The 23,476-nt window shown below is 41.3% G+C and overlaps 2 protein-coding genes across 2 annotated transcripts; both read left to right on the forward strand.

Moving 5' to 3' along the window:
• Positions 1 to 202: 202 nt before the first annotated feature.
• On the forward strand, positions 203 to 9,838 carry zgc:172136 (uncharacterized protein LOC566376 homolog). Its single transcript, XM_063491895.1, has 14 exons — positions 203 to 332; positions 2,645 to 2,830; positions 2,976 to 3,066; positions 4,261 to 4,340; positions 4,477 to 4,553; positions 4,712 to 4,907; positions 4,999 to 5,154; positions 5,566 to 5,631; positions 6,076 to 6,144; positions 6,252 to 6,426; positions 6,913 to 7,197; positions 8,245 to 8,376; positions 8,480 to 8,550; positions 8,634 to 9,838. The coding sequence occupies exons 2-14, from the start codon at positions 2,753 to 2,755 to the stop codon at positions 8,922 to 8,924; spliced, it is 1,767 nt and encodes a 588-aa protein (XP_063347965.1). The 5' UTR covers positions 203 to 332; positions 2,645 to 2,752; the 3' UTR covers positions 8,925 to 9,838.
• A 179-nt stretch (positions 9,839 to 10,017) lies between these two features.
• On the forward strand, positions 10,018 to 23,405 carry tarbp1 (TAR (HIV-1) RNA binding protein 1). The gene is made up of 29 exons (XM_063491947.1): positions 10,018 to 11,017; positions 11,121 to 11,218; positions 11,313 to 11,382; positions 11,586 to 11,734; positions 11,832 to 11,884; positions 11,995 to 12,092; positions 12,197 to 12,332; positions 12,421 to 12,517; positions 12,772 to 12,861; positions 12,948 to 13,095; positions 13,174 to 13,440; positions 13,888 to 13,985; positions 14,087 to 14,245; positions 14,330 to 14,553; positions 14,681 to 14,912; positions 15,035 to 15,223; positions 15,331 to 15,530; positions 15,611 to 15,682; positions 15,798 to 15,918; positions 16,467 to 16,577; positions 16,657 to 16,806; positions 16,904 to 16,990; positions 17,087 to 17,289; positions 17,379 to 17,460; positions 17,545 to 17,716; positions 17,812 to 17,997; positions 18,960 to 19,084; positions 20,406 to 20,542; positions 22,811 to 23,405. The coding sequence occupies exons 1-29, from the start codon at positions 10,093 to 10,095 to the stop codon at positions 22,989 to 22,991; spliced, it is 4,860 nt and encodes a 1,619-aa protein (XP_063348017.1). The 5' UTR covers positions 10,018 to 10,092; the 3' UTR covers positions 22,992 to 23,405.
• The last annotated feature ends 71 nt before the right edge of the window (positions 23,406 to 23,476 follow it).

Here is a 23,476-nt window from a genome sequence, read left to right on the forward strand (position 1 = left end):
ATAGGTTCATATGGGTATAGAAACTTGTTTATCTAGAAAATATAAACGTGACAAAATTTCGCATATTCATCAACTATGAAGTGAAAGTTTTACAAACATTTCGATTACAACAGTGCACCCCCACAACTATCCAAAATGGTTTGGCTCAAACGTTCCAGGCTTGGGATGGTTGAGCAAAGCCCTCAAGAAGCTACAACACGCAATGGGTAGGGAGGTGAACGGCAGTTTGGGCTTCTTGCGTCGGTCATGTTTTTAAGTGGGTTACAGAAGAAATGTGTTTTGAGAAGCCGTGCGACTGAAAGTTGAACTCTATCATCTCTTATACTGTGATTGTAAGTAATTTAGCGCTTTTACCTAAGTAGCTAAAAGAAAAGCCAGACTTATTAGTGATGCACTTGTTGCGCGTTAAAACTATCGGCCGAAAGCACGTTTTCTCTGAGGGAAAAATAGACGTAAATGGTATAAATTGTTTGTCAGCTACTTTTGCCTTGTACTGATTTGTAGCTAACTCATAAATATGTGTAATCATCTCAAGGTTTATATTTAAACGACTGCTAGCTACTTTAAGTTGCCTGGAGAGCGTTGAGGACCCTTCTGATGCAATTTTTAATGCTCATGGGCCATTATCAGCGAGCAGTTGGTGAACTTTGTTAAGCTTTTTATGGGAAAAAGAACTTTTTCAGTCATAAGAAATATGTACTAGTCCCACCAAACTGCTACTCATAAAGTGGGATGCGTGTAAAGGGGGTCCCCACCCCCCTGCGTTGTGGTTTTAGCGGGCAGTGAGTATCCCTGCTCCTTCAGAAAGCTTGCTTACTGCACAGGGGATGTTGTTTTTCCACCAGCCAGCAGTATACGCAGGGATTATAACAATCTTGGAGGGGAATTAAAGCATACAGATGGTTGCTCATATGTGATGCCAGTTTCCACATTGGTCAGCAACATGGGGGATGTCTGAAGATTTCAAGTGGCACCGTTTGGGGTTGATGGTAAATGTGTTTTGTTGACACGATGCAGTGTAGGTTATGTAGATAAAATGGGTCACATTTGTATGGTTTAACCTGATTTTGGTAGTTGCTCACCTGTTTCTTATTTCAACCATATGTTCATGAAATATGAAGGCTCCAAATGATTTGTGTATGTGCTGTTGAAACACTATAAAACGGAGCCAGTGCTCAAATAAACAGCAAGAACATTCAGATTAGCGTAATTTCTGTTAGAGCGATTGCGTCACATGTCTCTTATAAATTCATACGTGAAGCAATGATCTGCAGCCTCTGCTTCCATTGTCTTCAACATTACAGCTTGCTTTTTTGTTTAACTGTGTTTTCCTATTGCTTAAGGCTGCTTAATTATCTTGCATCTGTTTCACTTATAGTCTGTTACATAAATGGCAGCAGCATTGTACTGCTTGCAGTGGTATAGCTCATTTGGCTGATCAGATTTGGTGTGTTTACTGTGAATTAACTTCAAGCCAAGACTCCCAAAAGGCATAATATTTTTTTTAAAGTAACACATGTTTGCATGCATGATAATGTACATGCGTCTGTGAAGTTTTTGTACTTGTTTCCCACGCTACATTTTCAGTATAAACGTACAATTTCATTTGACTTTGTCAATAGTAAGTCAGATGTTGGAGCTACTGGTATTTCAGGTTTATTTTGTCTGTTGCGCTGACACCCAGGTGTCAGTGGGGCTGTGTTTGAACATGCCCATAAATCATATTTGGTACAACAAATGTTTTAAGCCAAGAGTTCCCACAACTTGTTTTGTACACTGACAACACCTTTTTTTTTTCTTTTTCTTTTTTTTCATACATTGTTTTGTTTGTGTCTCTCTCGTCATTTAACACAGATAAACACCATTGCATCAAGTGCTTTTGAATGTACAATCTTCCACACCTCAAAAAAAGGAGGGTGAAGGGTGTAAAAGACAGAAGTATGACATAAGAAGCCATTTTTTTCTGAAGTTAATTTGCACAAGATTCCCCCCCCCTCTTCCTCCTTCAGTGATGCATATATCTACTTTTTTTTTTTTCTTCCTGTTAAACTGGTTATCGTTCAGAGGATTTAAGGGAATCTGAGTGGCGTATGGCAGTAATTAACCTGATTAATTGATTCTTAGACGTTAATCAGATGAGCCTCGTACCAGTTGGGGCTTAGGGTCAGCGTAGAGGGGCATGTTTCAGGTTGATAGTCCAGTGCCCTACCCTGTGACTATTTGTAGCGTTTGATAAGGCACAATGAGCAATATTCTAATTCATTTTTAGCACGTTTTGCTGGAATGGAACAAATGCAAGAGGATTATCTGATTGCTTTCAGTTAATGACTGGTAATTAGAATGAGCTGTTACTATGAGATCATCGAAAAATGAGTGGATCAGCAAGTTCAGTCATACACGATTGTCACGTTTGTGGAACATTTCCATGAAGATGATTTTTTAAGACGATGTAACTCATGTTTTGTTGATCTCTCACTCACTCACTCAAACGTCTCCCTGGGGTTTTCTAATTTGTTCAGTTTTGTTAGTTTGGTTCAGAGACACTCATACCGATTATTTCTTTAATTCAAATTACTTTACTTTCATGTTTTTCTTTTTTCATTTCTTTACTTTTCTTACTCTTTTGTCATCTATCTTTTTTTAGATGCAATATGGATGAACTGTCCTGGAAGAGATAAAAGTGAAGAGTAAAGATACCCAAAGACTTGAGTGTTAACGACAGAACATATATCACGAACTTGCACAAGAGATCATGTCCACATCACTAAAGCAGGAGAGAACTATTTGTGTTCTGCTCCCCAACAAAGAACAGCTGGACATCACTGTCGGGGTGAGTGTTTAATATCTTTCTTTTTTTTTTTGATGTGCTCTTAAGAGGATCTGCTCAGTAAGAGGACTTTACAGATGGCCCCGGTTAGATAAAGATTTGTATTTTGTGAAACTTACAGACTTTCTTTTTCTTTGCTCTACTCTAGCTGAAGTCCACAGGCCAGGATGTTCTGAATCGTGTGGCAGAGCTTCTTGGAATCAAAGAGCTTCACTTTTTTGGCCTGACAGTAGTTAAAGGTAAATTAAATCCCCACTGAACCCCTTAAGCCTGCGAACCTGACAGGACTCTTCACACTAGATCACACAGTAGTTATAGAAGATGCAGGTATTTATATAGGGTTTTAAAGAGGGTCATGTTTAGGTTACAATAATGTTTTACTTCAGTTTTACTCTTTTTGCTTCTTTACGTAATGTTGGGGAAACGCTTCTACCAGGAAGCCATTTCACTGAAATTTAAAACAAAACAAAAAAAAGGGTTCCCAGTCTGCATAATTGAATGGTGTAATCCACTTTAGCTGCTGAACAAAGTTCTAAACTTTCTGTTTTCCAGCGTTCCTGTTGTACAAATAGATTGAAATGCTTTGGTAATCTTGTGTGGCTCACCACTTGAACAAGCAGCCTTTTGTTTTTGTGGTGTTGGGTCAGCGATCACTTAGTCCTGGATTCCTGCAATATTAACTTCATTAAGCCTGGAATGCACAATTGCATTCCTCCGCTTCACTGTGGAGGGATGGATTGATGATGGGAAGAGGAGGGTAGCAATGGAGGAATAAGAGGTAGGGAGAGAGTATTACTCAATTCTTACTCAAAGACCTGAACAAAGGGTAAAAATTAGAGTGAGTCAGAGTGGGAATGAGATGAGTGGTTTAAGGAAAAAATTGTGAAATGGCATGATTTGGCTACACAAGGGTGAACTGAAGAGATAAGTTGGGTCAAATTGAAAATTCCTGTGGTATGACTCATAGAACCAGGCGGAGATTGATACGACATCTTTGTGCTTGGAAAAGGGTTGCAACAGGTTTTTGGCCCAATGATGAATTGGTGATTAAAACAGCATTAACACAGCCTTATATTCAGGGAGCTTGCAGGATAGACCCAAAGCAGTGTATATAGATATAATCTGTTTGTTGAATGCATCTGCCTGTCTCCTCAAGTGTCTGCACAATCTTAAAAGAATCCCACAGCTCTTACCAGCAGTGGTTGGTCTGTGCTGCTTTGCTGATGCTGGAGTTGGAAAATGGATACATTAATGTTGGCATTGTTTTTTTTTTTTTTTTCTTGTAGCCCCATTGAAAAGTAGAAGAACAAAAGCCTTTTCCTCACACCCTAATGAATCCCATTGTTGAGTAAATTTTACGCTTGGCTACATTACTGTTTTGTTTGGTTACTAACTGTCTCCTTGTTTCCCGATTGTCTTTTTTTCCATACCAGACAATGAGCACATATTTTTAGACCTGGAGGAGAAGCTCAATAAGTACTTTTCTAAGGAATGGAACCAAGATTTAGGAAAGGTATTGTAGTTTATGGCATTGATCCACTCTCTAAAGCACTCTCTACACATCATTTAATTGGCCTGTATGGTACAGCTTTTTATTTCAAGTGCAGTCAGCAAAACACAACTCTACTGTAACATATTTCTTTTTACAGGGATTGCAGAAGAGATCATTGCCTCTGATTCTCTGCCTTAAAGTGCAGTACTACATAGAGAATGGTAGACTTTTTTGGTAAGTCTTCCTGTTTACATTCTACACGCATCTTTTTAATTCTTGGATGCTTCTGTTTTGCTTTATTTCTCCCCATTAAACATCGTCCTACTTTCTCTCAACTTTGCCTTTCCCTTTCGTTTTTGGGTGCGTTTTTCTTTTTTTTTTTTTTTCCCCAGTGAGCGAAAGGCACGGCATCTTTACTACTCTGACTTGCGGGAGCGAGTGCTACGCTCTGAATGTCGTCAGCAGGAGGAGGTCTACTTCCAGCTGGCGGGTTACGCCCTGCAGGCTGACCTTGGCGACCACCCAGTGCTGGAGGAAGGCGTAAAGCTTTCCCGTTATTTTGAACCCAAGGAGTACTTTCCCCCATGGGTAGGTATCACCACAGCAGAAATATGAGGAAATGTTTTTGCCTTTTCATCTCTCTGAAGCCAATGTTTCTTTCTTTTCCCCCCTTTTTCAGATTATAGCTAAACGTGGAGTGAAATATCTCCACTGCCATGGGCCAAAGGTACACCAGGAGCTGTGGGGCATGTCTACTCGTGATGCAATGCTCCACTTCATCAAAGAGGCATGCCAATTGGAGGATGTACCTGTCACGTTTTACAGATTGCAAAAGGTTATGAGTCAATCTAATCATCTCACTTTCATGGATTTTAAACTAGTTTTTTAAATGCAAAGCTCATTTTGAATCTATTCCACATATATTTCTTCCCTCTGACCCAAATACCCCAACAAATGCAACACCAGCACATTTTGTTTCGCTTCATTTGATTTCTGGACAAATGGCTATAGTGCACTTATATAACCATTCTTCTATACCAGTTCCTGTCCTCCCTGTTTATAAAGCACTCATCCACTGAGTGAAACTTTGAATCCTGGCCCATCCATTACGTAATCTGCTATTGCTTCCAATTTGTTGCTAATAACAACTCATATTTTCTAGCCAACTATGAGCAGGGCGTAACAGTGAAATAGCTGTGTTATCTGGGACACACTGCCTCTGACAGCTCATCATTTGTTTTTTCAGGATAAGAGGGAGGAGAGGGGAACAGCATTGCTTGGTCTGACCCTGCGAGGAATGCAAGTTTATCAGGTACGTGCATGTGTGAGCGTATTATTAGTGCACAGTATGTAAGCGAAAAGTCATTTTAATTCGCTCAGGGATTCGCTCTTTTGTATCTGTAGTCTTATAAAACCTGTGACTAGATGTGTGAGGAATGTGGGGGGGATTGCCACCGCCAGCAGTCCATCAGGAGATAGGAGCTGCCTGCCATGACTGTCAGTTCTTTGATCTGTCTGTCAGGGGCCATCTGGGGGGGGATTAGCACTCCAGGTCTGGCTGATTTCAAAGCCAACAGACCGTGGCATACCTCGAGAAGCCTTTGGCCTCTTTTGAGTCCAGATGGCTCCAAAAGACAGTTGATTATTGATCTGTAATTTTAAAAGCATCAAAGTAGATTATACAATCACAAATCTTTTGGGGGTTTTTTGTTTTGTTTTTTGTAAATGAAGTGTATGTGTGTTTATGTATTCTCAGGAGGTGAACAACATACTTGAGCTAATGTATGACTTTCCCTGGTCAAATGTAGGACGTCTTACCTTCCTGGTAAGCACACACAGCTCATTTTCTCTGTTAAGAAGAAGTATAATTCTGGTAATTATTTAATGGGCCCTAGCTTTTTACACTGTGTATAATGTGGTAATATCATTCAGGGTAAGAAATTCGAGATCCAGCCAGATGGCTTGCCATCCGCCAGGAAGCTGGTTTACTACACTGGTTCATCTTTCCGCTCTCGCCACCTCCTCTTGCACCTGAGCAACAGCCATCAGCTCTACCTCAGCCTTCAACCTGTCCTCAAACACCTACACCAGCTGGAGGAGAGCAAAGGTAGGAGAGGGGAAAGTATGTCAAAGGATAAGAAAAGTAACAGAGCACAGTTTGGCTGGTGGCTCCTTGTAGTCACAGTAGCTTCTGGAGGTTAATTAGTAAATTTAAACTTTGTTCCAAGAACAAAACTGTTCTGTAATCACATTTGTAACAATTCCACTAGAAAATATTTTTGCACTTTTGTGATGCCTTAAATGGGTCTTAAGTATTTTAGATATAACTATATTTCTGATTTTATAGCTGAAGTTTGGTGTGTACTGACAAAAACCTTCTATAAAGTCACTATTGGCTGCTATTACTACTAGTAATATAATAGAATAGTAATAGTAATAATTAGTACTTAGGTTTTTAGTACTTTATATCAATTTCTGAAAACAAGATGGATGCTAGTTCTTTCTTAGATGTGTTTTTTTTTTTTTTTTTTTTTTTTTTTTTTTTTTTTTTTAAACAAAAAACACTGAAACATGTTTATTTTTTCATTTTTAGAGAAGCAGCATTACAGAGAGTCCTACATCAGTGATGATCTGGATTTGGATCCTCAAGGAAGTGAAGGCAGTCCCGGTCTCTCCCGACACTCTACTAGCAGCTCTGGAATTGAGGCGGATGCTCGCCAACACAGCATCTGCGCAGAGATGGTCTCCATGGGGGACGAAGGTCATCGGCAAGCTGAGAAGTGTTTCAGCTCAGCAGCCAGCCGAGGCAGCTCCTGTACCTCAGGATTTGACACAAGCAGCAAAGCACGAATAGAAGATGAAGGGTGGCAAGAGGAAGGTGAGACCATTCTTAAATGAAACCTTTACACAGGATCTGTTCATCCCTCTGTAGATATTTCTGAATTAAACCAATGCTTCCAGTCTGCTAGCCTGATCTAGCAGCATTGTTACTCTTAAGTATGGTGCAATTCTCAGTGTTTCATTCAAAGACGCATGCTGGTAGTGGGATCATAGGACTACAGAATTTGAAATTTAAATGTTGACTTTGCGTACATAAAACTGGCTAAGCATGTGTTTTGCATCATTGCTGTCTCTTTTCCATCTGGTCAGGCCTTTCAATGGTGCTAAGAGAAATGTGGCTACTAGTACTGTGATAATTGAACAGCACATTCTTAGGCTGTTGGCTATGCAAAACATATTGCTCAGTAAACAATATGGAGTTGTCATTTCAAAACTTGTGCTTTATTTGTGTTTTAATAAGCATTATAATGTCCTATCTAATATTGGGTCTTTGCTTCTTCCGTGGGTTTTTTCTTCCTTTTTTATTTTATTTTTTTTATGAAATTTCCTTTAAGTCTGGGCAACACATTAAACAAAAAATATTTTCCTTTTCAGTAATGCAAGTAAACATGTTAGCATTGCATTAGCATCTGAATGAAAAAAATTATATTGTACTTTACTGTCTTTTGTTTTGTTTTTCTGGGGGGTTAAATTTGAAAATTCATTGATAACGATAATGAAATATTTTAGCATTAAAAATGTCATTTCAGTTAAAGAGCTTGTGCACATTGGTGGATTAACCATTACAGAAAGATGAGAAATATTTTGGTAATGCCCTGAATTAACATTAATGTTTAACTGTGGTATAAACCTTTCATTTGGTGGTGGTCTAATAAAATTAAGCACTGTACTTTTTGGCCTTTATGAGGACAGGACAGTTGAGAGTACAGGAAAGCTGGCAGAGACAATGGGGAGATGATGCACATTAAAAGACCTGGGTCAGATTCAAACCCAGGCAATATTCCAGTGAGTTATATGGGCACCCCTTTATGAAATTTCTAAAACGTTTTTAATTTTTTTTTTTTAATTTTTTTTTTTTGTCCAGAGATCAAGACCAGGGTCCAAAGTCCAGACGAGGTTCTTGTGGATGATCCTGATGAGATGTTCCAGCTGGCTGATCTTCTGGAAGGAGTTTCAGTAGATTGTGGAGAACTCTGTTCAAAGAATCATTCACCAGGTATAAATATTTTAAACCCTGCAAACAGTTGAGTTTTTTGTTTGTTTGTTTCCGCTCAGATGCTGTTTGCTAAGTTTTTAACCATATGCTGTGTGTTTCACAGAAAACACAGGCTGTGCTCTACACAGTGATAAAGATGGTGGGAAATTGTATAACAAGGATATGTTAAAAGAGGTAGGTCATATTTTCTTTCCTTGGTTGGTTGCCTTGGCCTCTTTCATGCATTGGCTTACTTTTTGTTCTTAACTCTCTTTCAGGTTCTGAAATCAAAAGCTCAAGTTTGTGTGGATCGGCACAGCCACAGCCTAGATGATGTCCGCCTCGTCCCTCCTCCTGCACCCCTGGGGATAGCAGTGCCACCTGATTCTTCTCACAGCTACACCTTTGGACTACCAGATGCCTCAGCAAACACAAAGACCACGGTTGATCACAGCTATTACCCCTTCTTGCACTCCCAGCCTAATCCTACCTTCTATGGCCGCAGGTCCACCAACTGCCTCTCCCTGGACATGTTGGGCGATGAACAGTTCATGGAATACATATTTTGAACACATCAAGTGCTGACAAGTATACCTGTCCTCCTTCTGTCTGTACAGTGCAACTTAATTCACAGGTTGCTAGCACGTGTTTTTTCTGTAAAGATGGATGTGTATGCTTCAAACACCAGACACATCTTTCTTTTAAAAGCTGTGGATTACTTCAGCACCATTTCATGTAGTAAGCAGTTCATATTTATTAATGTTGTATATTTTGTATATATTACTTGCACTATTTTATTACATTTCAGCTTTTCTAAACTGAAAAGTGCCTAATCAAGTTTGTCTTTTGTAAATTTCACACTGTTTAAACATTTCCTGAAGTGGCAGAATCGGTTTATATCAGGGGCATAATTTTACAGCCATGCAGTTGTTTTATGCATCAGACAGCCATAAGACATGATTTGCATTCCTCTCTGTATGTAAATTTACTCATTTTATCTATAGCCATGTTTGAGCTCTGTTGATTTGTTTTATCTTGTTCATTTTTTTTTATTACTTTAACACATACTTTTGTATAGTGTGCACTCCCATGTCTTTTACAGCTTTGTAACTACTGATGTGGAAAATTGAACTTCTTTACAGCTCAGTGTATTCAGCCAAAGCTTTCCAAATCTGTTTGCCTTCTGTTGTGATGATTACTATAGAAAAATTTTTATTTGTGAAACACTGTTGTCAATAAATGTATAATGAAGCTACAGTATTTTTGTATTATGTAACCCACGAACAAAGAGCATTTGTTTCTTTTCTTTTTTTCCTTTGTATTATTGTGTTCAAATGAACTGTTGTATTTAGCCTGTATGAGGTTCCCAGTCATTAAACACAAACTTTGACTAAATGCCAGTAAAATGAACAAGTATAAAGTCAATGTCATATTATTGAAAGCACTATTTTTTTCTTTTATAATGGTGAAAATAAATGCTTTACGCTCTTAAAATAAACCAAAACGTTTTCTTTGTACTGTGTCACCGATATACTATTAATTTTCTATTTAAATTTGAGCAGTTTGCATTTTTTTTTCAGCGTTAGATTCTTTTCTGCCTCACATTTCTCGCGAGAGTTGGGGAATTACGTTTGCGGAAGTTTACGTTCTGTTTTACCAAAACGTGCTGCTACTGGGTAGCAGCCGGTAGCAGCTCGCTTGCTATGCTCATATCTAGCAATTTAACAGACGCTCGCAATGTATTCCGCTTTAATTAACGCAGTGTTATCCAGCTCGCCTGACTACGACCTTCTTTTTGAGTCTCTTTCCTGGCCGAGTGAGTCGTGGCCAGACACGGAGCGGGTGGAGGCGCTGACAGCTTTCATTGAGGGACTCGGACCGCTTTTGACCGAGCCGGACTCGACCTCGTTTCCAGATGCAAAGAGACGCTGTGTTTTAGATAAAGTTGAGTCGGTCCTTTGGACCAAGTGTCTGCCTTTCCTCTCCAGAATTTCGGCTGAAGCAGGTGAAGGTGTGCGGTGCAGGGAGAGCACAGCAGCTGCGTGCAGACTACTGAGTGTGAGTGTACCTCTCTGTAACGAGGCTGTGTGCAGGCGAGTCTGTCAGTCCATCCTGCCCTCACTCCATCTGTCAGAGGAAGAGCTGACCTTTCCGGGAAGACTCAGTGTGGAGGTTGCGAGTGAAGTGGTAGCTGCTCTTCTGCCGTTTCTGGCAGCAGATGAACAGCTCACACACACCACCGTGTCTTCTAGTCTCTCCTCCATCAGGACACTCCCTGATGCACTGGTCTCCAAGCCAGTCAGGGTCATCTTAAGTCTGCTGAACTGCCTCAGCAGTGAGCGGTTAATAAGCATCCTCAAGCTCATCCTGGATGATCTATGCAGCTGGCACTCCACCGACCGCACTCCTGCGGTTACAGAGCGGACTCTGCTGTGTTTGACAGCCCTGTCAGACCACCTCCTTAAACCTCACCACCACCTCCCCAATTCCTGCTGCTCTGACCCCGACCCTCGTCTGTCCCTTCAGTTCTGGAGGATGGTTCAGGATGGACTGATCCACAGAGACAGCGTGTCACGAAAGAGAGCACTGTTCCTGCTGAAAAGGTGTGCAGCCCTGTCTGAAGAGGATGGATTAGACTGTCCTCTTTCTGCAACAAGGGAAGGTATAAAAAAACACACACACACTGAAAGCAGACATTAGGCCAGTTTTAGGTTTACTGTTATTTTATGGCTTGTCAGACAACTTTTTTTTCTAAACTGTTGCAGATGAGAACTTGTTTAAATGGGCTTTCAGCAAGAGCAAGCTGCTCAGAGAGTTCTGGGAGGATTACGTACTGGTGATGGAGACTCTGGAGGAAAACCAAGTAGGATATCCTGCACCAGTGTTTGACTGCTTTTTCCAAGGAGGGCATCTCGATACATCTGTTTTACTGTTCCTCCTCTCTTCTTCCTCTGCAGATTCACGTGGTCCGGCCAGTTTTAAACAGGATAGACACACTGATCCAAACAACAGCGAATGATGATCAAGGCAAGGAAAAAACATTACTTCAGACTTTTAAAAGTAGATTCGATGTAGCGATTCTTCCAGCTTATTAGGCCTCTGTGAATGAAATGGGCTGAACTGATTATATCTTCTTTCAGAAGTACATAAGTCAAGTAGAAAATCCCTTGGTCAGTTTTTTCTCACTGAGTGAAAGATCTCAGAGTGGTAGTTTGTTTCTAATGTTTCAGGTCAAGGACTCTTCCACCCCTCCTGGCTGCTGTGTGTGTACCAGCGCATGTTCCACAGTGAGAATAAATCCTTAATGCGAGAAGGAGTGTGTCATCTGCTCGAGCTCCGGGTTCTTCAGCAGCCGACTTTTGCTTTGGCCTTTTCTCAGGTAGACTTAATTTGTTCCTTGGCTCTTGATTGTTTTCATTCAGTACAAAGTTAAAAGCGTGCATTAAAGTTTCCTCTTCTGTTGCTTTGCTCTTAAGTTCATCGTTGGCCCCTTTATGGATGTTCTCTCTGAAACATCCCTCTTCCACAGGTGAGACTTTAACATTCATTAACAATTGGAAATAATAGTAATGCAGGGATTATTATGTTAAGTGCTGCTTTGCACTAGCCTTAATTAACCCAGCTTCTTTCCACATATAGGTCAGTTGGTCAGAGTGTGGGAGACTGTCCCGAACTGGGGGTTAAACTCGAAGTCTTTCTGGCTACCTTCTTCAGTAGCCTGCCAACAGAGCATAGAGGTAAAGGGTCACAGAAGCCACAGCGAACACTTATAAACAAAGGCCTCTCACAGCTCATGGTTAAATTGCTAAATCCACCTCTGACTACTGTGTTCACATTGTAGGTTGTGTCTTGCTTCAGCTGATTCAGCAGCTGGGCTCTAAACACTGGTGTGCAGTTCCCCTCCTCTTCCTCTGTCAGGCCCTGTCCAAACTTCCCCCAAGTCCACTGCTGGGGACCAGCGGGCTCACTGCTCTGAGGTAACTTACAGTGGTTACACTTAGACATACTGTGTCGAAGCTGGTGACACTTAATAAAGTGGTCATTGTGTGTCTTTTGTCTGTACAGGGACATCCTGCGCTGCACCATGATCACTCATCAAGTCCTCTTAAGAGGAGCTGCCCAGTGCTTCCTGCTTAACAGTGCCCTCTCTCTCACAGTTGTGGTAAGACAGAAGTGCAATGCAAAATACTGGACTCTTTATTAGGTACATCTTCCAAGTACTGAGTTGATCAAGCTTTTGTGCCTTCGACGACCAAAAAATCTGATATTTTGGTCTATATTGCCATGACAGCATCACATGGATGTGTTTACTTTAATTTACTCTTTTTATCGATCTCATCTACTAGATTTTCTGTAAGACTATAGCTTAAGTTATTCAGTCCAATAGCTGAGCTTTTGTGCGCTTTTTTTTGTCAGAGTGAAGTTACCCTCGATGATGTTTTTAGCTTCCTGACACATTTCCGTGCAGACGAGTCGCTGTGTAGAGGGACGCAGCTTTGGAAGCAGGTACGCTGTATCAACAATGGAACATGATTCAGATTGCAAACTGTGATTACCTAATCATTATCCTACATGTTGGGGCATCACTGCAGCTGTGTGCTTGGCTGTTGGAAAATGAAGGCAGTTTCAAGCCCAGGATTACAGATGAAGATTGCACTGGTGCTTCAGCAAGTAAGGAAACCGTAAGCGCTTATGTTCAAGGCGAAATAGTCTCCTATCTTCGAGTCCCAGCTAGCACAGGTGAGTCTGAAGTCATACAGTCGCTGTATCTGCTGGTTTGATGTGTGTATATTTTAAGGCTTTTTATCTTCTCCCCAGGTCAGACCGAGAGGTTACCTGACTCCAGAGAGGCCGATAAGTTGGCCAGAGCTATTCTGCTGTGTGTGGACATGGAGAGGAGTCAATCTGGGGCAGAGATCAGCAACACTCTGGAGTCGCTTTTATCACCACTGCTGGAGACCCTGAGCAGAGTCAGCACCAATATCTACTTGCCTCAGCGTAAGAGTGACAAGAGCCTGCAGCTGGTGCTCAGACTGTTCCAGCTCGGAGAAATCCCAAGGAGTCAACAGGACGGAGCGGAGCAAGGTTTGTAAGGATAGCGCTGAATTATTGTCCGAGCTGTTCCATCTGATTTTTTTTTTTATATTCACTGAACAAATCATTAAACCTGTCCTCCCAAATTATTATTTGGTGTTATATTGTAAAACATACGTCCTTGTAAATGTCACTTTTACATCCGTTTATTTGATGGTGAGAGATCTGCATATGTTATCTTTTTCTTTCATCTATTGGTGACATTTATGATATCAGATTAAAGTGGGCTGTATGTGGCGTGCGATGGGAAATGAGTTTGATATCACTGCCTTTGATTATTAAGCTGTTTTTCCCAGTACCTCTGCTACCTCTTTATTAGGAAACACTGGACATTTATATTGATTTATAGTTTGATTTTATCCCTTTATTTTTTGAGTATTTTGGCCAGAACCGTCGCAGTCACGTTCATTACATTCCACCACTCTCTCTGTTTCACAGGGGACAATGTGATGGTATCTATTGAGATGGCGATTTTAAGGCTTCTTGATCCCATCCAGGAGTTCATCTTTAGGCGGCTGTGTGGGGAATTGCAGGAGGTATTTAGCAAGTCAAGCAGGCCAGTCTCAGTCCAATTACACAGATGCCTCTGGTGGCCAACTCTGACGTCTGCACGTATGTTGTCTGTTTTTTTTAACAGGTGTTTGATCTCGAGCGAGCAGAGCTCTATCTTTATGTCCTGAGGCAGCTGGTTGTCATGTGTTGCTCTATGCCACAATACCACAACAAGATTCCCCACAGTGGTTTCTCTAAACTGATAAAGTATGGCCTCACAGTCCTGCGAGAACCAGACCAGCAGGTACCAACCTAAACTTTAATGTCTCTCACATTAGGCAGGGATTTCAGTCACCACTTTGATTGTTTCATTGATTGTTGTTGCCAGGTCCCCTCTTTAGCATACCAGGTAACTAGAGCAGTTACTATGACGTCGCTGGCCACGGTGTGTGGTGTTATGGAGCATGAAGTGATTGACAAGCAACCAGAGACAGTTTCTGCTCTGAAATCACTGAATGAATACTTCTACAGCCCAAAGCTGCCTTCCTCACACAGTCAGACATCTCTAGGAAATCTCAATCAACGTCTGCTGAAACCAGAGACAATAGACTGGTTTGTGGAAGCCATTTTTTTTTTTGTTTGTTTTTTAACTAAAGTAACTAACTAAAGACTTTAATTCACATGAATATAAGTTCTCGGCTGCCGTAACGAGCGATGGGCTTGTTTCTTCTTTTGGTAGTGATCTGGAAGTTCAAGATCTGCTACAGGACTGGGGACGCTTCTCTGCCAACTTTATGCGAGACCAGTGGATTTGTCTGAATTTCCTGATTAAGGCTTTTGGAATTCCCGAGTCTGTAGAAGCAGCCGAGACTCTCAAGGCTGCTTTGAGTTGCAGTGTGGAGGCCCTGGCTCTCCTGCCCAGTGACTTGGTGCTCCCTGTATTCACCTTTATGGAGACAGTCCTGCCGCAAGTGAGGCTCATTTCATTTCAGTCATTTTTCTTCCAGTTTTTATGTGAATAATTTGTTGTAAACTAACTGCCAATGAAGCAATTTCTTCATGGTGCGTCTGTTGTGGTGACATTTGATTCCAGTTAGTGCGTGATGAAGAGGCCCTGTGTGTGGAGGCTGTGAGTCTGAGCTGGGAGCTGGTACAAGGCCTGAGCACTAATGCCAATGACTTCTGGCCGGCACTTAAAGGCTTCATCTCCACGGCTTTCCACCATAAACTGCTTCAGCTGACACAAGCTCAGTCTCCGACCCTGGCGGACGCTTTGAAACAGGTGATTCACCTCACAGTAGGAAAGGAAGCGAGACAGAAATTTGGACTTTGAAAATGTATTTTCAATAATTAAATATTAATATATGTTGTGGCGGTGTTTGTTTTTAGATCGCCTGTGATCTGATGGAGTTGTCTCAGTCAAAGAGTGGAGTTTTTGGCGTGCTGCTTCAACACTGCTGTCAGATGTGGCTGCCTGCAGGTGGAGGCAGCGGTGACCAGGCCGACACGGTGTTTTCTAGTATTTTCAACCACATCAGCATAATTACAGAAGCTTGTGTTTACGGTCCAGTGTTCAGGAGAGATCAACGGTAAGACTTAGCAGCATTTTTCACATTTATTTACTAGCTTCTTAGAGCTGTTTTAATTATTTAATCATGCTCTTTCCAAGACTCGTCCAGGATGTCCAAATATATGTGGAGCAACTTGGTGAAAAGTGTGCAGCTAATGTCGCAGTAACGAGGTAAACAATTCAGTGAAAACTCACTTCTTATTGATATGATTTAAAATAGTGCCACTAGAGGTCTCTCTTGCTGTGTGGATGTTTCCACAGCTGAACAACTGTTTTTATTTTCCAGTGATAACAGAGATGACCAGTTGCCTCGCACATGTGTTCTGGCTTTCCTGTGCCACCTGGATTCTTCTAATCTCCAGCATCAAAGACTAATGGAGGAAGTAGCAATGGAGCTGTTGAAAAAGGTGCGTTTGGCCTTGTCAGGTTCACAGCAGTGGTTTTTTTTGTGGTGTGGTGGGACTCCAGATCTACATGACTGCCAGCAATCAAACTTCCAAAGTGGATCGTTGTATGATGATAGTTTTTTTTTACTCTTTATCCATCAGTTGTGACTGATTGGAGATCACAAATATATGCAAATTAATATATACAGGCATTAAATTGAAGTTAAAGTCTTTACACAGCTTTCAAAGAAAATCAGAATGCAGAATTAGCCTTAGAGCTTATTCCACGGCGAGGATTTGTTAACCGTCCATCCTTTCACAGTTCACAAGAATTATTAACCCACAGTTTTGGTCATAATTTTATCAAAGTTACACACGATGATCATCTCATAGATGTTCACCCAAATTCTGCTCAAGATCAAGGTGACACTTGTCGTTTTACGGGCAATAACCTGGGAATTGCGATGGATTGTGGACCAGATGAGCTCCTGATTCTTTTAAATAAATGGCGAAGTAGCAGTTACAGCCACTTTGCATCCTTTTCCATGATTTTTGTTTCATTTCTGCAGGATAATGATATATCAAGGTCAAAAGTGCGTTACTACAGCAACTCCCTGCAACATCGTGTTAAAAACCGAGTATGGCAAACACTGCTGCTGTTGCTGCCCAAACTCCGAGAGGTAAGATAGTCACACACTCCCCTTAAATCTTCCAGGATCGACTGCTCCTCTCTGTGAGGGACTGCGCTTTCCTTTGCAGGAATTTGTTGCTACTTTGTGGGGTCGTGTGTCTGAAGCGGGATTTTGCAGTAACCAGGCTTCTGTCAAGTACCTGATCGAATGGATGATGATTCTGATCCTTGTCCAATATCCACAACACACTGACAGCTTTTGGTCCTGCTTCAGCCTGGTGAGCTCCAGCTCTTTCAAACTCTGTAGAACTGGAGTGAATGGTTTTTAATTCTAAATTAAATTATAAACCACTTCCTGTGCTTGTTTCTGTGCAGGATCACGAAAAGACTAAGACGAGCGTCTGCACTTTCTTATCTGTTCTTGTACATTTCAGTGTCATCTTTCCTAATCTTAAAGAAAAGGTAGTATTTGTAATTATTTTTTCCCACCCAGACAGTATTTGTTTTTTTTATCAACTCTTGAGTATTCACATTATGTTTTTTCTTTTGTTTCTTAAGGCGGCGCAGTTGCGAAAAGCACTAGACGTCACCCTGCAGTCGTGTTTTAACCATAACTTCAGCGTGCGCCTGTACGCCTTACTGGCTCTGAAAAGGGTGTGGAGCCTGGCGGAAAACCATGTGGAAGAGGCAGATGGTTTAGAGGGGCTTTCCTCTGTGATCAAGGCCTGTCTGAACCAGGCTGAAGCCATGCAGAGCACTGGGTGAGAGCAGAGTGGTTCAAATGTTGGCAGGTTTTGTTCTTTGCATCAGGCTAATATGCTTTAGTATATATTTGCTGTCTCACATGTAGAAATGCCAACAAAAACTGGACGAGGATTCAGGAGCACTTCTTCTTTGGTGCCTTTCATCCAATCAGGGATTACAGTATTGAGGTACGCTATTCTGCAATTAAATCCTGCTAAAATATAGTAACACAGTCTAACATGCTTGTTTTTTTTCTTATTTTGCTTTCCTAGACAATATTCTGTACGTTTCCCAGTCTATCTGAGTTGGCTGATGATGAGTGGATACCACCCTGGAAATTTGAGAAACTCTCATATTTCTCAGAAGGTCCATCTTTGCCTTTGAGAAATCCTGCTCCTGATCTGAACCAGCTTCAACCTGGAGACTGGATCCAGCAAGACAGAAGTACAGTAGCAGCAGCAGCAGTAGTAGTAACACTCTTAAGCACCAGTCAGTGATAAGGTTTCTCTTACTGACCGTGATGGCTTTATGTCTTCCAGGTGAGCAGGATAAGGAGGAACGCTGGGCTGAGGTGCAAAAGAAGATCACGCCCTGGAGACTGGGCATCCAGGAGCAGGAGCCTGAACTTCAGCTGGTTCCACCACAGAGGGCTGCTAGACTGGGAAAACTGCACGGTGCCTTGCTGGTTGTGGCCTCTCTTATCGACAAGCCCACCAATCTGGGAGGTCAGGAGCACCACACATCAATGCATTATTGTACATTTTTGGTCACTAGTATGTTTAGGGAGCGAGTAAGCAGGGTTGTTTTCTGCAGCTACAATTTACAGATGGCCCCTGAACACCTCACATGTAGACAGTAGGTAGACATAAAAGACAGCTGTAGAGATATATACACACAACATGTGCGTGTTGCTGCTAGTGAACACAAAGTGAGCCGTTAAATAATAAACCATTTAACCACCTTTATTACTTCTATTGTTTATTTTGAGAGCACCACAATTTTGCTGCAGTTTCCACAGATTGAGAACTTGAGGTGGTGAGTAGCATGACTACAAGTGACTCATATTGCCCTTATGTCCTAAATGCAGCCAATCAGGAGTTGCAAAACCACAACTGAAAACTCCTTTTAGCTAGATTATGAGAGCTGCTTTTCCAGAATGACTTGAAATGACTCTGCACTTCCCTGGATCTCTGCTCTCAGTTTTACCTTGTGTGGAAGCCCCTCCCCCTGCACAAACCCCTTACACAATGTCAGTGTATTTCTGTTTCGTAACAATGATATAGAAGAACAGAGAAACACATCCATTTGAACCATCTTATCTGGTTTTACACGGTTTTACACCTGCCTTCATCAAGCACATAATATATGTTCTCTGCAAGTGTACTCGAGTGCTGTTGTGTCAGGTGATAAGGCACGAACACAATGAGAATTTGTTTATAGAGGAAAAAGATTTTTTTAAGCCAATATTGATACTGTGTAATGCAAGAAAGACTGTTAGCCTGGTCCTTCTGTAAATGTTTTACTTTGAATCCCAGACTCAATCTGCATCTCTTTGTACACACAGTGGTGCTCTAGGAAACTCAAAACTGGAACAGTCTTTTTATTAACCTCCTGTGCTTTGGATGTCATGGAGCATTTTTATTTAAAAAAAACACCCAAATCAAACACACGGTCTTTGTCGCTGCAGGTCTCTGCCGGACTTGTGAAATATTCGGTGCCAGTGCTCTGGTTCTGGATAGCCTCCGCCACGTGAATGACAAAAACTTCCAGTCCCTGAGCGTCTCAGCTGAGCTGTGGCTTCCTTTGTTAGAGGTGATGTGCAGAAAATAAACTTATTTTGACGATCAGAAGTGCACATGGTTAGATTAAGGTTAAAATAGATTGTCAGGATCTCTCACACACACACACAGAATATCCAGACAGCAGTAGAAATAGATGCTGTTTATTCAGTTAATCAGTAGATGTGCATTATTCAGAGTTACAGTAGCTCTGTATTTAAAGGCCCACATGTCTAAAATGTTCATTCTTTTTGTACTGTTTGGGAATTTTAATGATGGATGTACCATAACACTCTGAATATAGAGGTCTTTTTAATACATGTATTTAATTTAAACAGTGGTTCACAAAACTCTGACAGCACTACTAAATAAAAGTAAAAATGTTTTTTTATATTGAGTACAATAAAGAGTGAGTAGTAACTTCTAGGCTCAGTGTAATAAAATGTGACTGACTGCGATGAAGCAGTGAGTCGGGTGATAAAGTGGTAAATCTTATCGAAATATCCTGAAGAAATTGAACTCCAGGTTGCTTTTGATGGCAACCCAGCACAAAGTGTGACTAAAACACAGGGAACGCTCTAAGGTAAAAACACTGTGTATACATGCAGACCATTTGTCATCATTAAGCTCTTTGTTGCCTTATGATGGGTTTTGGTGGGGTTTTTTAGTGCTTGCCATATATGTTAGAATTAGAATATATTATTGTATTTAAGCAGCAAAACTGGAGACTGTCACAGATAATTTGATACATCATTCCCTGGAGGAAACAATATTTGGACTTTTGCTGAAAATTAAAAATGCTCGATCATTCTCAGCACGACTGTCTGTGATCTTTACTGTAGAACCTGTGAATACACAGCAGCTTGGTGGTTTGCCTATAAAAAAGTGATTTAAGTTCCTAATAGATCTTCTGGGCCAGCTGAGTAAATTGCACAAAGCTCCTCTCAGAGAGGATGCAGTATTGATCCTGCTCCTGGGATGATGTTCAAGTCATAGAAGCTCACATTCTAAACTGAGCTCGAGTCTTTTTAAGATTTGTATGCAAGTTGGCTCTCCAGACCAATTAACCTCTGGTATTAATGTAAAAGTGCTTTCAATTTAATTCCAGGCGAATGGTGCATTTCCTCAGGAAAAGCGAAATTGGTCTGAAACATCTTTTAATCCACTGTAAGGAGCAGAAAAATCTGCTGTTGATATCACAGCATGAAAGTCTGTAGCAGAAGGGTGCTGAATTTACTGTCCGTCCTTATAAATATACAAGGACAGTTTATCACACCTTGATTGTTGGAATTGTTGTTTTAAAAGAAAATTTGTGTAAACAATGTCTAAAATCTTATGCTGTTTCTGTCCTTTAGGTGAAGCCGATGGAGCTGACTGAATTCTTGCAGGTGAAGAAGAGTGAAGGTTACTGCATTGTGGGAGTGGAGCAGACAGCCAACAGTCACAGCCTCCAGGAGTACCAGTTCCCTGAAAAGACCCTGTTGCTTTTAGGGTACGGCAGCTTTTAATTTTGTCACAGTCCAAAAAGGCTCTGTGTGGTGTTTTTCCATCATTCAGTCCCCTAAACCCAACCAGCTGTGCCTAAACATAGGCAGGCCTCAGTGTTCCCATGCCATTGTGACTGTCACATAGATAACAGTTAGCGCTGACGAGGCCATTTCATTTTATCTCGCCAGTTTAGTGTGCGTCCCTGTGGGGTTTGCACATCTCCTCTCAATTGTGTACCTGTCTGGGCATGCTGAGATATAATTGGCTGTCCCCGAGAAGCAGAGGAAAAGCCATGAATTATACAGAACAGCACAAGCGGTGCAATGATTGACAAATGTCTTAATTTTGGCCCAAAATTTAATTATTCCTAGTCGGTGCGTGTATTTTTTTTATTTTTTATTTTTTTTTACAGTTTGTAGCAAAATGAGGCATTAGAAGCTTGCGTGACAGGATTTTTTTTTAGCAGTCAGCCTCATTCGGTGCAGCTGCCCTGGCAGAGAGGGAGAGAGTAATAGTGCTGGCTTCTGTGTGGGTGTCTGGTTTTGTTCACCCCCACCATTCAGGCGCTGAGGTGTGAGCAGCGCTGTTAGCTTAAGCACCCATGCGAGTGCTTTCACAGCTGCGCTCTCCTCAGCGCAGCATGGCCAAGCTGTAATTTCTCATCAGGTTGCTATTATGTCACCCACTTTCACAGCGAAGATAAATGTAGCTCATCAAATCACGCTTTCTTACTGTGCAGCACCCTCAGTAGAGACTGGGTGTCAAAGTCATTAAGTCTTTGTGTTTGCTTTGCTTTGCCTGTATTGCTGGAGCTCATTTGATTACAGTTTGAATTGGACTTGCACTCATTAGCTGTCTGTATTAAGAGCTTTTTCACTCATAATTGTAAAGACTTGAGAAAGTGAAGGCTGATCCTGGTAAGAGCTCTTAAATGAAATGATATGGGTAGCGTCATAAAGCCACAGGAAAGTTTAAAAAAAAAGCATCAGCTGCAGTAGACACGACCTTACATTTAATCATCAGTTGTTGTTATTAATCTCTGGTTTGTTAAATGGTCATGACAGGCAGCTGTCCCTCCCTGAGGCCATGTCCACACTAATATGTTTTAGTTTGAAAACGCATCGTTTTCTCTCTGTTTTGGCCTTCCGTCCACACTGAGACGGCGTTATCGGTCAAGGAAAACGCTCTCCAAAGCGGATAGATTTGAAAACGCCGTTTTCGCGTCGCAGTGTGGACAGCGAACCCGGAGCCTTTTCGAAAACAGTCATGTGACCAATTAAAGTAAGATAGCGGAGGGCATTATACAGCAGTTGTTTTGTTTGCTCTCAATTTTGACAGCCCTGTTAAAGATTAATATCAGTTTGTACATGCTTCAGATAGCTTTTCTTCAAATTGTTTAATTCTCACTCGCTTTTGCAACTTTGTACTTTTGTGTTACTCGCAGCAACAACTCCACCTCATTGTTAGTCCATTTAAAAAAACTCGGTGCTTTTCCTCGACATTTTGCCGCGACGTTTCAAAGAGTCGGAAAGTAAATAAACGGCAGACTAAATGAGGCAGGCCAAATCTTCTTGCGTTTCACGCATGCGCAGTACTGGAACGTAAGCGTTTTCGACCATTTCAATGTGGACGCACAACTCTGTGAAAACGACTGAAAACGACTGAAAACGATAGTGTGGACGCGGAGCGTTTTTAGACGAAAACGCCGTTTTCAAATCTATACGGGCTAGTGTGGACGTAGCCTGAACCGCTGGTTCTGCCAGAGGTGTCTTCCTTTAAAAAGGGAGTTTTTCCTTCCCGCTTCCGCTTCTCTATGAGTGCTTGCTCATAGGACATCGACTGATTGTCAGGTTTTTCTTCTTGTTATTTTAGGGTCTTTAACTTACAATATAAAGCACCTTGAGGTGACTGTTGTTGTAATTTGGCGCTATATAAATAAAATTGAACTGAATAGTATACTCACTAGTTGCATGCTGCACAGGATGATTTCACAGAGGTTTTTGTGGAAAGGATGTGCTGCAAGTTCTCTAACTGAGGTGTAATTTAGTTATAAGATAGTAGCATATCCCAAATGCTCCACTTGCTGAAAATATAGTGAGTGGCCTTTCTCAAGAGGTTAATCTGGATTCGAGTAAAGATTTATGTGCTCTCCTTTTATGTGAATTGAATTAGAGACGATTCATCTGAATGAAATTAATTTTAGTAGTAGATATTTATGTATGCTTTGTTACATTCTTCACTCTTTTCCCCTCTTTATTTTTCTTCCTTTTAGCAATGAACGTGAAGGTATTCCTGCCAACTTACTCCAAATGTTGGACGTGTGCGTGGAGATCCCTCAACAAGGCATCATCCGCTCACTCAACGTGCACGTGAGCGCTGCCCTGTTAATCTGGGAATACACGCGACAACATCTCAGCTCTGGCTCGGCAGAGGTCGACTCGAAACGCAGCTGATGAAGACACCTGATGCTGACCTCCCTTGCCGATCTCCTGAGAAAAGTATTTCCTGGGGAGACTTTAAATGAAGGTGTAAAGCTTCTTCACATCATGACCTCAAGGGCTTTCTGTCGAGACATCGTGGTCAGGAGCCATCGGCGCTGCTCTCAGGCCTTAATGAGAGTCATGAATAAAGATCAGCCCTGGCTATTATGTCTAAATGTTCCACTCTGCTTGCTGTCATATTAATGAAGACAATGTCTGTGTTAGAAGAGCCAAAGCATCAATGGAAATTTTCCCCTTTGGAGGCTGACTATGGAGCATTGGGACTGAATTATAATGCCAGTATTCAATGAGATGTACTTAATCTTTAAATACTGCTTGGATTTTTCTAAATGTATAAATAAACATGACTCCTGTTTTTTATGTTGACCTGTATTTAATGATTTGTGATTTTCTATAACAAATTCAGCACTGAAAGAGTTAAATAAGGTACAGCAGGT

The sequence above is a fragment of the Pelmatolapia mariae genome, linkage group LG13 (assembly GCF_036321145.2).
Source record: "Pelmatolapia mariae isolate MD_Pm_ZW linkage group LG13, Pm_UMD_F_2, whole genome shotgun sequence".
Classification (NCBI taxonomy): Eukaryota; Metazoa; Chordata; class Actinopteri; order Cichliformes; family Cichlidae; genus Pelmatolapia; species Pelmatolapia mariae.

Coding starts and splice junctions, on each gene's coding strand:
- zgc:172136 (XM_063491895.1), top strand. CDS start 2,753: ATGTCCACATCACTAAAGCAGGAGAGAACTATTTGTGTTCTGCTCCCC. Junction 5,632..6,075: donor GAGGAATGCAAGTTTATCAG/GTACGTGCATGT, acceptor ATGTATTCTCAG/GAGGTGAACAACATACTTGA. Junction 6,145..6,251: donor TAGGACGTCTTACCTTCCTG/GTAAGCACACAC, acceptor AATATCATTCAG/GGTAAGAAATTCGAGATCCA.
- tarbp1 (XM_063491947.1), top strand. CDS start 10,093: ATGTATTCCGCTTTAATTAACGCAGTGTTATCCAGCTCGCCTGACTAC. Junction 11,383..11,585: donor AACAGCGAATGATGATCAAG/GCAAGGAAAAAA, acceptor CTAATGTTTCAG/GTCAAGGACTCTTCCACCCC. Junction 14,554..14,680: donor AAACCAGAGACAATAGACTG/GTTTGTGGAAGC, acceptor TTCTTTTGGTAG/TGATCTGGAAGTTCAAGATC.